This window comes from Caretta caretta, chromosome 1, assembly GCF_965140235.1.
Source record: "Caretta caretta isolate rCarCar2 chromosome 1, rCarCar1.hap1, whole genome shotgun sequence".
Lineage (NCBI taxonomy): Eukaryota > Metazoa > Chordata > Testudines > Cheloniidae > Caretta > Caretta caretta.
Genome location: NC_134206.1, coordinates 341,197,765 through 341,212,573, shown reverse-complemented (window position 1 = coordinate 341,212,573; position 14,809 = coordinate 341,197,765). Strand labels below are relative to the sequence as shown.

Sequence of the window (14,809 nt, the reverse complement as noted above, 5' to 3'; positions counted from 1 at the left end):
TTCACTGCACACCACTTCCAGATTCAATTCCCCCCACACACACTTTTAAATATTTTATGGGTAGAGAGCTTATAATATGTATAGTCACGGCAGCTGTCTCTAGAGGTCAGCAATGAGTTTAATAATGAGATGCGAACCAGTGACTCTGTAAAACCCATTTCAGGTTATAAATGGCATGTTTTATTGAATCTAGTGTTAAAGGTTGCTAACTTATCAATTGGTGATGGCGAGGGTTAAACAAGCTCAACATGAGCCCACTCATGTAAGGAAACAGGGTAACATTTTTTACCACCGTTTTCTTTCCAGATGCCCTGTTTTTATGTTTTGTACTCACCTTACTGTGGATGTTCTGCAGGTTATTCTCACAGGGCCTGATTCTGATCTCATGCTAGTTGGCCCTAATGTAACTCTGTTGAGTACAATGAAGTTACTCCTGATTTACAGCTGTTGGTGAGGAGAGAATCAGGCCCACAGTTTTGATTGAGAAATTTTGAAGTTCAGTGCGAACCACAGTCACAACTGAGTCATGAGTAGCACTGTGAATTTTTTTTCGCAAAAAGGACAAACTAGTGGCTTAATAGCAAATCAGTGATAATTATGCCATGATGAAAGTTACAAGGTGGGCGAGGTACTATCTTTTACTGGACAAGCTTCTGCTGGTAAAAGAGACAAGCTTTTGAGCCACACAGAGCTCTTCTCCAGACCGAATACCAGCAAGCTCCACAGAAAAGGTTTTAGGGAAAAGGCTGTTTCAGAGAAGATTAGTTTGCTAGAGTTAACCTACTTCTACCAGACTAGAACTTATCTATTTTCTTTTATTTGTAACCATATCTGTTTCTATTCTCTTTGTTTAGTATCTCTGTTTATTAATAAACTTATTCTTGTTTTACTATAAGTTCTTCTTAGTGTGTGAATACAAAAGTGTGACTTCTCAGCTCAGCTAGCAGGCTAGTGTGCATAACTCTCACTCTGGAGACAGCAGACTTGGTAATTTCTGAGAGTGTCTAGTAACAGGGGCTGGATACTGGTGAACAACCCATTTCCAGGATGTTCGGGAACTAGGGTGCATCAAATGTTACCTGCAAGGCATAGTTAAAGCTGGCAGAGCTTTAGAGGAACTTGTGTGGTTGGCTAACAGACTGACAGGGAGCTGTCACTCAGAGCTTGTCTTCACTACCAGGGAGATCGACGCTGCTGCAATTGATGCAGCAGGTGTCGATTTAGCGGGTCTTAGACCCGCTAAATCGTCGGCACAGCACTCTCCAGTGGACCCCGGTACTCCACCTCGCTGAGAAGAATAAGGTAAGTCGACCAGAGAGCATCTCCCGTCAACGCAGTGCAGTGAAAACACTGCTGTAAGTTGACCTAAGCTACGTCGACTCCAGGTATGTTATTCACGTAGCTGGAGTAGCGTAACTTAGGTCGGCTTACCCCGGTAGTGAAGACAAGCCCTTAGTTTAGCTCTAGCAGGTCTCTCTGTTGCTAAGGCAGAGGGGTAAGAAGGCCACCCAAAGTTCTGGGCTCCCTGAAAAAACATTGCTTATGGTGATAAAGTGCCAAATGATTATGGCTTTTTGATGGTAACCACTACAAAGAACACTTTCCTTATGAGCTTGATCCGCAATTGACATCTATGTCTAACCTCTCTAGGATGAAAATAAAAAGATCCTTCACTTTAGAACCCTAAACTCATAGAAATTGTAGATGGAACCAGTTTCAGGAACCAGCTCTGGTCTAAATCTATCTGCTTAGATGCTGTAGTATTAAGTGCTGTATAAATACAGGAAGATAGTTTGATTCCCCATCTAGTGTAATAGGTAGGTTGAGTTGGTTTTTCATGACTGCATGTTCTCCAGGGCTTTGTCAATCTGACATTACCCAAGCAATGTGAATTCTAGCACTTCCCTCAGGAGACTGTTCTCCATTAAAGACCTTAATGTCAGACAATATATCTGGAACAGTCAGCCTAAATTTTCCTTTGCTCATTGCTCCTAGTTACACCCTCTTGCATCACCCTAGACAATTCCTTTAGCACATTGATGACTTCATCTTTCAAATGCTTAGCAAAGAGGCAATGCAGATAATAGGCTCATTTAAGCAAGTTACGCCACTTTTTTCTTGTTTGATTTTTTTTCTCTTGATGGGCTTGATGCACTTTCCCACATTCCCATGAACTTAAATTCCCCTGCAGTGCACATAGAAACATAGGGCTGAAAGGGTCCTCACAAGGTCATCTAGTCTACCCCTTTCACCCAACCCACCCCACATTGAGGCAGGATTAAGTATACCTTGGCCATCCCTGACAGATATTTGTTAAACTTGTTCTTAAAAACTTCCAAGGGGTTTCCACAACCTCCTCAAGTAACCTGTTCCAGGGCTTCACTATCCTTATAGTTAGAAAATTTTTCCTAATATCTAACCTAAATCTCTTAATATTGCTGATATCAAGATAACAATTAAACATCAGGTAAAGGAAACAGAGCATAATAGTCATTCCCCTTCCCTATATGTTAGATGAAAATCAGAAAGATGGCAGACAGGCACTGGGCTGTTAGAGTCCGGTTGGGAAATAAATGGATCAAAGAAAACGGGATTGTTAAAATAGAAGACTACGTGCACCATATGGCTCTGTTTGTTCCTTAAGGCACTGTAGGGAATGAAACAGAAGAGGTTTTGCAAGCCGTGCAAGGAATGTATTGATTTGTGGGACTGAGGGACATTCTGAACTTTGAGCAGATTCTATGGAAGATTCACAATAATGTTCTCTACTTGCCAAGGAATCCAGCAAGTACAGCATTGAAAACTAAATACCACTACCAAAAACCACACATGCTAGTCATTTTCTCTTCCTCTCTGGCTCTAAGCACATTTGACGTGATTGTGTGGTTCCCATCTTCTGCTTAATTGTTGATTTTCCAATTCCATATTTGGCATCTTTCTTAAATAAAGCTGGAATAGCAGTTGACAGTTTCAGGCAGCGCAAGCCCTGTTGCGCTCATAGCGTGCAATAATAGTACAGACCATTCAACATGCCTGTGTGAAATGTGGAGGAATTACTGAAGAAAGGTCTATGGCCCCAATCCTGCAATGAGCTCTGCGTCTTCACACCCCTGCACATGTGCAGAGCGCCACTAAAGTCAGTAGATCTCTATGCGACCTCAGGTGTCTTTCCCAATAGGACAATTTTCAGGATCAGTGCCTAAGGCTTGAGAGCAGCAATAAGAAATGACCACTGAGGTGCAATGGGAATTTGTACACTGAAACTGCTCTGCAAGCTCATCAGAGATATTCTCTTAATAGCTGTCATGTGCTTGCACCGTGCTAAGAAACGAGTACATGGTGGAGATTTGGGGGAAGGTGTAAAAAACAAAAAGAAAAAGCTCCAGTTTGTAATGTGTTTTCAGATCAAAAGTCTTGTAGCTGCCAGGGGAGTGACATGGTGCAGCGCCCCATTCTGAAAGGCAAAGTCTGCCATTCCAAATGCGAGACTGTAGATTGCCCTTGTGTACAGCACATTGCGTTAATTGCTGTATAAGGCTACACACAGGAGTTTGCCTATTGTTTAGAAACAGATTGAAAAAGAAAAGTGCATTAGGAGGTGTGATGAAGCCAGGATTGTAGCCACATCCTAAGGGCAGCTTAGTGAATGAGTGATTAAAGTGTTTTGAAGAAAAGGCCCGTCACTAAGCAAGCAACACCTATGGGAATCACAGAACTTTTCCCCTTTGGTACTGGATGAGTTGTTGTCACACACTTCTTAATCACAAACCAAAGTTCATTTGTTAAACCAAACAAATCAAGACGTGTAGGTTTGAGTTGCTTCCTGGCATTTCTTAGATTACTTTAGAATTTTGTCTCTGTTCTGCTAGTTGTTAACAAACTCAAGAAAAGAAAAGTTATAAGCTGGTAAAACAGAAATCATGCATGCCATAAACCAGTGAGGGCTGTAACTTGAGAGGTCTTCTGAAACTAAATACAACAAATTAAAGTTTATATGAGTCCTATGGGTCCAGTAAATTGTGGGGGTTAAGCTTGCTGGTTATAAAATACTCCTTTAACATTTTACTTTCATTTAAAAGCCAATATTAAGGTATCATTTGAAATTTATATCTTTCTGACTTGCCAGCCTATTTAATATTGATTGTGTATCGTTTTAGCCCCCTGAGCAACTAAAATCAGCAGTGCCAATAAAAGTAAAATGCTTGACTTTGTGACTGTCTAACCTGCTTTACTGTCTTTTCATTTATATTTTTAGATGCATCATCCTATTCAGATGAAACCCGCAGATAGTGAAAAGTCCAATGGTAAGTGATTATCCTATTTCCTACTTAATGTGTGTGCATGTGTCTCTTTTCATTTAAAAAACATCTGCAAGGTATGGCTTATGCTTTTCTCTTAATACAGCTAAAACCCTTTAAGAAAGTGTCCCTATAGCTGAGAGGTCTGGAAAAAAGTTGACCTGCTTTGAACTCCCAATTCAGTTTAAAGAAGGGAGGAAATGTCCTTTCCTCTCTTCTTGATACATTCTCTGTGTCATGGCTTTGTTTTGTTTGTCTCTTGTTGGTATCCTGCTACAGAAGTTGTGGAGTTCCTTAGCAATTAGTAATATCTGATGCTGATAACCTTCTGAGATTAAAATAACATGGGAGTGGAAAGAGAAGTTCCCATATTCAGGAAAATATTTAAGCACTGTCTGAATTGGACTTAGGTATATTCTTCAAGTTAAGCATGTATCTAAACACCCTTCCTGAATAAGGATGCTTCTCTGACTCTAGGCTCAATTTAGAATCAAACTGGATGTTTTGCTCTTAATTATGAGACCCATATTGACTCTTGTTTTATGTAGGGTACTCTAGACCTCTCTCAAATAAATATGATGACAATAATATCTATTCAAAATTTAGGTTATTGACTTAAGGAATATATATGATGTGCAAAATATACAGTGTGCTAAATCTATAAAATATATCAGATCTGCATATTCCAAGCATTAGACAATCCTGATGGTAGGGCTGCCTGTGTGTGTTTTGTTTAAAAAAAAATCTATACATCTTTTCCCCCTGGATTCATTCCTATAATTTACTAAAATATATGTTAAAAAAATCACCTTCCTTCCTCGATTGCAAGAGCGTCTTTTCCCCATAAGGCTGACTTAATCAGAGCCGGTGCCTTCCAATAGGCATCTCTGCACCTCATTAATTAGTAATCAGGGCAGAAGCCATGCACTTAGAGATCTACATATCTGCAAATGTAAATTATGATTGGGCTCTAAATCTCTCCGCAAGGTTCTGCTAATTGTACTGCGTCCCATTTTTAGCCTTCTCCACAGACTAAAGTTAGAAGGAAATTAAAACTTTGTCCTGTGGCCCTTTCCACATTGAGGACAGCTTTAAAAACTGGCCAGGTGCACAGCGGAACTGGGCTGGCCCTTGTATGAAGTGGAATGGGGAACTCACTCTTCCGTTGGAGAGGTGCTCACATAACCTAAACTAAAAAAGCCCTCACCACTAGCACAAAGTCGTCACCCGTGTTTGGATGCTCAGCAGAAAGACCAAGTAGTCTGAGTATGCAGACTGGGTGAAATCCTAGCCCCACTGAAGTCACTGGGAGTTTTGTCACTGATTTCACGGGGAACAAGATTCCACCCCAAGTATTTATCATGCTCTCAATGGACAATTTTTTTCTCCTCTGCAAGAATACTGCACACGTCCCTATGAACTAATTAAGTCCAACGTAAGCCCTACATGGGCCTTTCTACATACAGTAAATTTGATTCTAAAATCTCATGGACAAAATAGAAGTGCAATAGATAATTGACCAAAAATGAACTACCCCCTCATCCCTAGAGCTTGTCCTCCCAGAACAAGACTCAAGCACATTGGCAAAGTGTTGTAGGGAATTTTGCAATGCCTGAACCGGTACCATGCATAAATGCCTTGCTCTCCAAGGCATTCTCCACCACCTTTCACCAGCACTAAATACAGCTAAGTTACCTTTTTTTCCTTCAAAATTCTCCTAGATTTTGGGAGAAGGCACAGAAGTCCCAACTGACCAAAGGAAAGTAAGCAGGTGGAATTGCCTCCTTTAAATTAATCTTCTGAAGAAAAGCAAAAGATGTCTAATTTTCATATGCACATTTAGAATGATGAGAACTCTTTGTTGTTTGAAGCTGGAGAGGAAAGCTACTACTATGGTGATGAATGTCGTGTAGCACCTTAGAGATACAGGAAGTAGGATCGGAGCCATAGAGTGGGAGGTGAGGTAGAGATTTGGCAGCTAGGGGGAGCAGAGTGGTGCAATGCAGAGGAACAGCTGGTATCTGTTTTCCGGCTGCCACTGTGCCAGCAGCTGAAGAAGGGTGTGTGTCTGTGCCAATGGCACACTGGAAGGAAACAGTATGCCATCAGCAGGGCACACAGTGTGAAAAGGGCTCCGGAGGAGGAGAGACAGGTCTGGGGAAGAGATAAAGAGCTAACCAAGGTGGGTTGGTCTTTGTGATGGGAGTTCTTGAAACCCTTTGATCTCTCACCATGGAAGCTGTGCATCAGAACTGAATGGTCCACTAGGTTTTATTGGTAACTAGAACTTCTAAAAGTTCGAAGAGCTTGAAGACTCCTGTTGATCAAAAGTTCCAAGTAGCTCATAGATAGATACGAGAGAACGAAAGCAAGCACAGACTGCAGTTCTCTTGAGTTTACCAACCTCAGTGTAGGGCTGATGAGACCCCATGAAGCTTGATATGAGTTCTGATGTTCCCTTGGTAATTTTACAGGATTTCTAAGACTCGGTATTTGCTGAGTGACAATGTTGAAAATCCTATGAAGGTGGATGATCTGGTTTGACACCAGTTTGCCCAGTTCTGGACTCAAAACCAAAATTTGTGTGAAGGCTTTGCAATGTTCTGTTTAGTGTCTTTTTTTTTTTAAATTGCTCACTTCTGAATTCCAGGACTTGACTTGCAATGCCAAAATATTATGGGAAGAGAATTTCTGCCCCAATAGGAAGCAGAAAGCACAGTAACTTTCACACGAGCTTCTTGTGAGACTTCCAGATGCAAGAGGGTTTGGATGAGCATCCAGACTTGTGGGCACTTGCATGAAGTGGCCCTGAACTGTAACCCTCTTGTGCTTTATGTGTCACCTAGGAGCCAATCCTCTGCTGACTTATCCTTATATCAACCTCCAGAAGCAAAGCTTGAGACAGGGACCTCTATAGGAGTGATGTGGTACAGACATCTCCCGCACATGCTTGGTTATGGAATAGCAGTGGAGCAGCACTTCACCACTTGTACAGTTTCAGGGCATTCTCAGTCTTTGTGTCCGCCTAATCAGGGTGGAATGGCTGGTGAATATGGGTAGCAGCCTCCAGACTTGCTCTCCATCCCTCTGTATGAAGGGTGAAGGTGGGCCTCTGCAGAGCATGACCGTACACTGGCCTTCAGGTCCTATCTCCTCCTATGAAGATGCAGCAAAATGTAATTCTTTTCATGGTACTCAGGGCTTTCTGCAGCTAGTGCAAATGGAGCAGCATCCTTAGTGCTAATGAATTTATTTCACTGGAGGATGCTTAAAATAATTAGCCGATAAACTTACCTTTCCTAAAAGTTCTTCCTTCCAAAAGATGAAGTATACAGTATATGGTGCTCATGAATTCATAGAGTTTGAGGCCAGAAGAGACCATTGTATCTTCTAGTCTGTCCTCCTGTACATCACTCAGTACTTAGCCCAAGAACTTGTGTCTGGCTAAAGCATCTCTTCCAGAAAGGTGCGTAGTCTTGATTTGAAGATTTTAACAGATGGAGAATCCATCGTTTCCCTTGGTAGTTTGTTCCAGTACCAGTCACCCTCTTTTTTAAATATTTAGGTACTGGGCTCTAATCCGGAAAGCATTCAAACTCTTGCTTGAGCTTAAGTAGTCAATGGGACTTATTAACATGCTTGAAGTTAAGTACATTCTTAAATGCTTTGGTGGCTGTCTGTACCTTCCATTAACATTAATGATGGACCTCAGGGCAGATATTCCGAGGACAGTATACACCCATTTTTGTAAAATGCCTACACTTCGGGGAAACCAAGAAAAATTCTCCATTGCAATATCCTGGACTTGTGTTCTGATTCACTGAAAGGGTGAAGAAATGGTTTTGAAATCCTAAGTGGAGAAACTTGCAGATTTGGAAGCAGTAATTAAATGCCATATGTCAGCACTAACACATAGAAAAGTTGTTAATTAATTCAGGCAGTTCCAGATCCAGGTGTGACTTTGACAGATTGTACACTAGGGTTTTTCGCCAGCTTACAAATAAGGATAAAAAATCTTTTTTTCTCCACTCTGGGGGAAAAAAAACATTTGTACTTAAATAATTAACCATTACTTGATTGGCTTAAAAGCGAGGACAACTTATTCTGCGAAGGAAATAGCGTTCTTGATATATTTAAATATGATAGCTTCAGTCACTTAAGAGTACGCTGCCATGTATTTTCATGATAGAATTTGAGCTTCAGGGAAGAAAAATAAAAATTTAGCAAACCTTAATAGCATTTTTTCATTACTTAATTGTTGTTTAAACATTCTCCTGCAGTGCTGTGATCTCAAACACAGCCCCTTGGTTTTAACATATGAGAATCCATAACTGAAATGATGGACTGGGAACAGAGAAGTGAAAAAATATTAGTCAGTTTTCACTGTCCAAGCAAACTATAAGTGAAGTGTAAAAATCAGACACTAAGGTCTTTCTACTGCAATGCAGTGACTTCAATGGGACTCGTCACAGGCTCCACCCAGGCAGACACAGCTTCAGGATTGGGTCCAATAGACATTTACAGGGTACACCCCAGCTGCCTTGACCTGCTCCGGCAATGCAAAGCAACCATATGTTTGTTAACTGTCAGGTTATATCAGGTTGCATCTGCTTTACATTGCCAAAATAGTGCAAAGCAGCCGGACAGCAGTATTGAGTCCAAAATCCACCAATCAGAACCAACTCCTCTCCCCCCCCCCCAAAAAAAAGTGATTTAAATAAATAAATAAATCATTCTTTTTGGTCTGTCTTCTGAATTTTGAACTGCTCCTGTCTGCTCCAGATGTGTGTGGGTGGCAATTACAGGGTGAAAATAAGACCTGAGAAACAGGAGGCAGTGTTCTCTAGTGGGTAGGGCATTGGACTGGGCCTCAGGAGACTGATTTGCTGGCTGACCTTGGGCAAATCATGTCCCCTCCCCATGCCTCAGTTTCACCGTTCATAAAATGGGGATAATGATGCTGACCTCCTTTGTACAGTGCTTTGAGAGTCCAACCTACGCCTACCCCCCGGCCAGGCTCCAACAGCTGGCTCTTGTTTCTAACCTGCATGGGATGGGGCTTCCTCTGGGGTCTTATCTCTATTAACTCTTCACTTTTCTGCACTATGGTGGGAGGTGAGGCCACTGCTTCCAAGATCGGAGGAAGGAGGCCTGGTTCCGCAGTGAGTGCCGCAAGTAGGCATTTTAGCACCTGGGGTGAGCAACCATATTTGAACCCCCTACCGTTTTTTTTTAGTTACTTCTCCACTCCCAGGGCTTTACACCCTGGGCGACTGCCTCACTCGCCCCACCCCCACCCCCCAATTAAGGTCCTGTCCGCTGTGTGTGTCATTTCTGAGGCTCCGCTCAACTCTGAGCACACAGGTCACCACATACTGCAAGCTGCAGTATGTGACATATGTGTCACAGCAACTTCTAGTGGTTAAAGTAGGGTGACCAGGTGTCTGGTTTTCAACTGGAACCCCGAGTCGAAAAGGGACCCTGGCGGCTCCGGTCAGCACCGTTAAAAGCCCGGTCAGCGATGCTGTGGCATTAAGGCAGACTAGTCCCTACGTGTCCTGGGGCACCACGCTGCACCCCGGAAACAGCCAGCAGATCTGGTTCCTAGGCGTGGGGACCACCGGGTTCCATGCGCTGCCCCCGCCCCAAGCACTGGCTCCACGCTCCCATTGGCCGGGAACAGGCCAATGGGAGCTGGGGGGGCGGTGCCTGCAGACGAGAGCAGTGTGTGCCACATAGCCTCCTGCCTCCAGCCCCCCGCCTAGAAACCGGACCTTGTGGCCACTTCTGGGGCGCAGCATGGACCCAGGACAGACAGGCAGACTGCCTTAGCATCTCTGACCGGGAGCTGCATGAGGTAAGCCCGTGCCCCAACCCTTTACCCCAGCCCTGAGCCCCCCCCCGCAACAACCTAGAGCCCCCTCCTGCACCCAGATCCCTCATCCCCAGTCCCACCCCAGAGCATCCCAGCCCCCTCCCATACTCCAAATTTCTCAGCCATGCTCCCCAGCCTGGAGCCCACTGATGAACCCCAAACCCCTCATCCCCAGCCCCATCCCAGAGCCAGCACCCCCAGCCCAGAGCCCTCACCCCTTCCCGACCCCAACCTCCTGCCTCAACCTGCAGCCCCCTCCCACATTCTGAATTCCTTGGTCCCACCCCTCAGTTTGGAGCCCCTCCTGCACCCCCAACCAGAGCCCTCACCCCCTCCCACAGCCCAACTCCCTCCAACATTTCTTGCCCCACCCCAGGGCCTGCACCTCCATTTAGAGCCCTCACCCCCTCCCGCAGCCCAACCCCCTGCCCCAGTCAGGTGAAAATGAGGGAGGGAGGGGGAATGTAGAGAGCAGGGGAACAGGTGGGGTAGGGGGCCGGATCTGGGGGAAGGGGCAGGGGTAGGTTATTCGGTTTTGTGCCAATCAAAAGTTGGCAACCCTTGGTTAAAGTGTGAAACTGCCAGCCACACAGACAAAATCTGTGAGCTGCCTCCATTTTACTGTGGGAGACCCCCGCTCCCCTGCCAAATTGTTTGGGTGTATTTGACCTGTAGTCCTCACAGACCTTTAACTATCAATCCCCACAACACTTCTTGTTTATCATGGAAAGACTGAGGCAGAGAGGTTAAGTAACTTGCCCAAGACCACAGAGATAATCAGTGTAAGGCCTGGTCTACACTGGTGGGGGCAGGAATCGATCTAAGATACGCAACTTCAGCTACGAGAATAGCGTAGCTGAAGTCGACGTATCTTAGATCGACTTAGAATCACTTACTGCACGTCCTCGCGGCGCGGGATCGACAGCGGCCCCTCCCCCGTCGACTCCGCTTCCACCTCTCGCCGTGGTGGAGTTCCGGAGTCAATGGCAGAGCGATCGGGGATCGATTTATCGTGTCTACACTAGACGCGATAAATTGATCCCCGATAGATTGATTACTACCCGCGGATGGGGCAGGTAGTGTAGACATGGCCTAAGAACCCAGGAATTTGTGGCTCCTATCCTATGCTGATAGGAATAAATCATGCCTTTCTCTGCATGAAAGTGTATGATATTGTTTTAAATTAATATCATGCCTTACAACAGAGGTAAGGCACCTATGCAGGTTTTATCTTGGCAGTGCTCCTTTAAACAGTCTGTATGGTTAGGCATTTAGCCAAGATAAAATTACAAATTTCTTAAAGTTTACCACTGATCAGCAGTACCAAACAGCATTGGATGTGAGGCACGTCATCCTACCGATATGTCTTCTGTACACTGAGCATTTTCCTTGAAATGTGCATTTTGAAGATGTACAGTACACAGGAGCTGGGTGTTTAATTTTCTATAAAATCACCCTCCAGCTGAAAACCTTCAAAATCGTTTTAGTTAAATGGCATATTTGTAGATTTACTAGTAAGAGTGAAGGAGGCCAGTGAGGAGTTTGTCATCTGCTAGTGTTTGGAAAATTAAAAAACATCTTAGCATTTGACTTTGGGGGAGGGGAAGTTAAATGGCAGTTTGGCAGAGCAGCATCTTCCTCTTTTCTCTGTAGGCTGGAGGAAGGGATCCCCTGCATCCATTAAGGTTCCTTATTTTTTATCTTCCACTTGAAGATAAAAATTCTTCACCCTTCCCTGTAAGCAGGAGCAGATGGGACACCTTTTGGGGCAAGAGTGCAGTTGCTTAATTGGCTGAGGCAATGTCGTTTGTAGGATTGAGCATGGAGCTGGGAGCTAGGGACTCTTGAGTTCTGATCCCTGCTCTACTGCTCAATCACCCTGTGGCCTTAGACAGGTCACGTGACTTCTCTGTGTCTCAGTTTCAGCATCTGTAAAATGGATGTTAATAGTACAAATACCTATATAAAAAAATATGGGTCACACTTTGTGTTATGGTTCTGGTTACTAAGGATGAACAAATGATTAATAGATGTAATAAAGAGTAAAACGATTGAGTCCAGCACGGTACATAGCTTGCTTATAACCCTGGCTCACAACATCATCTGCTGATGTGCTTATATGCATCTATAACCCATACTTCTCAAGTTGTAACATCTTTATATCATCTATTAATCATTTAGTAACCTTTTATAAACCATATGTAAATGGGACCTTAATATCAAGTGTGAATGAAAGTGCTGAGACTGGACATATCTCTGCTGAGCAAACCACTCCCTTTTCCTGGGCATTGAGTTCATGCCTGTTTCCTGCCAGCCTGCACAGCAAGAGGCTGGACTCTAAGAATCAGTCCAGATGGCAGTGCATCGCCCTATCAGGGACCCAACCTACATCTAAATTCTCTTTATAAAAAAAAAAAAAGTACATTTCCATTAGCTTTTGGGGTTCTGGAAAATGCATTTTCCCTATGCTTGCTTGTGTAAAATAGCAGAATGCCTTTCTTAACCATTAAGTAAAGAAGTACTACCCAGTAAAAAAAAAAAATTACTCCAGATACCTCTTCTGACTTCAATAAATATTAGCTTCTGTTTTTCTTGCTGAAATTATGTTAAGGGCACTAAAAGTGTCAATACCAATAAAATCCCATGAAAATATATAGGTTTCTTGCTTCTCAGCTGCAATTTATTCCATTTGACAAACACATGCTAATACATGCAGGGTGGGTTGGGGTGCAAAGGAAGATTCATTTTTCATAAGCACAGAAATGAAAATATTTCATTAGAAAAATAATTTGCACAATAGAAATAAATAAGTGCACCACAGATACTCTGGAGTAAAGCTTTCCGTCTGTCTTTGCTTCCTGCAAAACTCTGGCAGTCTGCTCATTAACAGTGAATTGGATTTGCATGCCATTTCAATAGCAGAAGAAAGGAGAATATAATAACCCCTTAGATATTTTTTTAATATAGGGGAGATAGTGAGTTAGCATTAAGTCTTCCAGATCGGAGCTGGGTTATTGCTGTTTATTCTGTCTTTGACACCAGTCTATGGCTTGAGCTTTTGTTAAACTTCAGAGCCAGCATACACACACAGCTAGAGCGACCTACTTTATGCTGGCCGTGTGGACGATATAGAAAGGAGATAATCTACCGATATCTTTGGCAAAGTTCCTGTTGTATTTCTTGCAAACTCAACATCATTACCAATCAAATGATTTGGCTTTTGGAAAGTAATATGCACTCCCCTTGTTGAAGTGCTGCCCCTGGAACATACATTGTGTCCATTTGAAGAGAGACTTCTGTGTCATTATTGGAAAAGAGAGAGGAAAATTTAATGCATTATTCTTTTCATTGCAGTCACTACAAACCTGCTTCTGAGTGCCATGCATTACAGCTGCTTGAAATTGAAAGCTAGGATCCTTTTCATATAAGAATGTTTCTGTAGAGTATTTTTCATTATCTCATTTTGTTATGTGCACTCCCCCCCCTCCACCACCACCACCCGTTGCCTGTTTTGTTTCCTTTCATGCATTTGGGAGCTGGGGTGGGGGGAGAGGGAACATATTCAAATTAGAATCTATGCAAAAATATCTTGAGTCTCTGACACAGGATGCTTCTTTCTCTTAGAAATCATGATGGGGAGGGGGATGAAAAATGTCTTATTCATGCAACTAATATGACAATAGCACTCACAAAAAGAGGGGGGGGGAGGAAGAGGGGGAAGGGTGATAAGTATAAAGTGTGAGCCTTAGGACTTGTCTTCAGTTGCAGAGCCAGACTCACATGACTGGAACTTGGTTTGATGTGGTAATGAAGCATTGATCACAGGGAAAAGATGAAATGGCCTTTGCTCATTCATTATTTTTATCTTCTAGCTGTGGAAGACAGAAAATTGTTCATAGGAATGGTTTCGAAGAAGTGTAATGAGAATGATATCAGGGTGATGTTTTCTCCATTTGGCCAGATAGAAGAATGCCGAATTCTTCGGGGACCTGACGGGCTGAGCCGAGGTGAGTGTGCAGTCTATAAAGTCTCTTTCCTTAAGTGCTAATTGGAGCTATATGTCACAGTCAGGGTAGATGTAGCCACTGTCTGCAGCGAGAGGTTACACTGTAATATGTCCCACGTGACGGAGTTACGCACATGAATTTTTCACAGTGACTGAAATTATCACCTTTTATTTCAAATGTCAGAAAGGTCTCAGTGCCAACATATTGACTTGTGTGATCACGCTGTTTGTCAGATTGAAAGGGTACCATTGAACCCTGACATCTCCTATTTTCCCTACCACAAAATCAAAGATACACACACACTCACACACACACACACTTATTTGTATTTTGCACCAGGGAAAACAAATGACTGTTTTATGGCATCTGGGGCCATGCAAACTGGTCCATGCTATAGTATCCCTCTACTCCCGCATTCTTTGTAACCATACGTAAAACGTGGGTCTGTATTGCCTCTGGAATAAAGGGGTTAACTTCTAGAGTTTTGCCCAGACAGAACTCATGAAGGGAGCTTTCATAGCTCAAGTCCCTAGGTCCAAATAGAGCCACCGCAGGCGTGCTAAACAGCAGTGCATAGTGCAGTCATATGAATAACCTGAATTCTGGACCCCATGCCAGACTCTTACTTT

General features: G+C 43.3%; 1 protein-coding gene across 22 annotated transcripts in view; it reads left to right on the top strand.

The window, feature by feature from the left end:
• The window catches only part of CELF2 (CUGBP Elav-like family member 2), a 689,599-nt gene that overhangs the window by 604,667 nt on the left and 70,123 nt on the right, over window positions 1–14,809 (top strand). For all 22 annotated transcript variants that reach the window (XM_048836624.2, XM_048836623.2, XM_048836619.2 and 19 more), the window contains 2 exons: window positions 4,256–4,304; window positions 14,046–14,180. In XM_048836624.2, coding sequence (XP_048692581.1) covers window positions 4,256–4,304; window positions 14,046–14,180 — 184 coding nt within the window. The remainder of the gene's footprint in view (window positions 1–4,255; window positions 4,305–14,045; window positions 14,181–14,809) is intronic.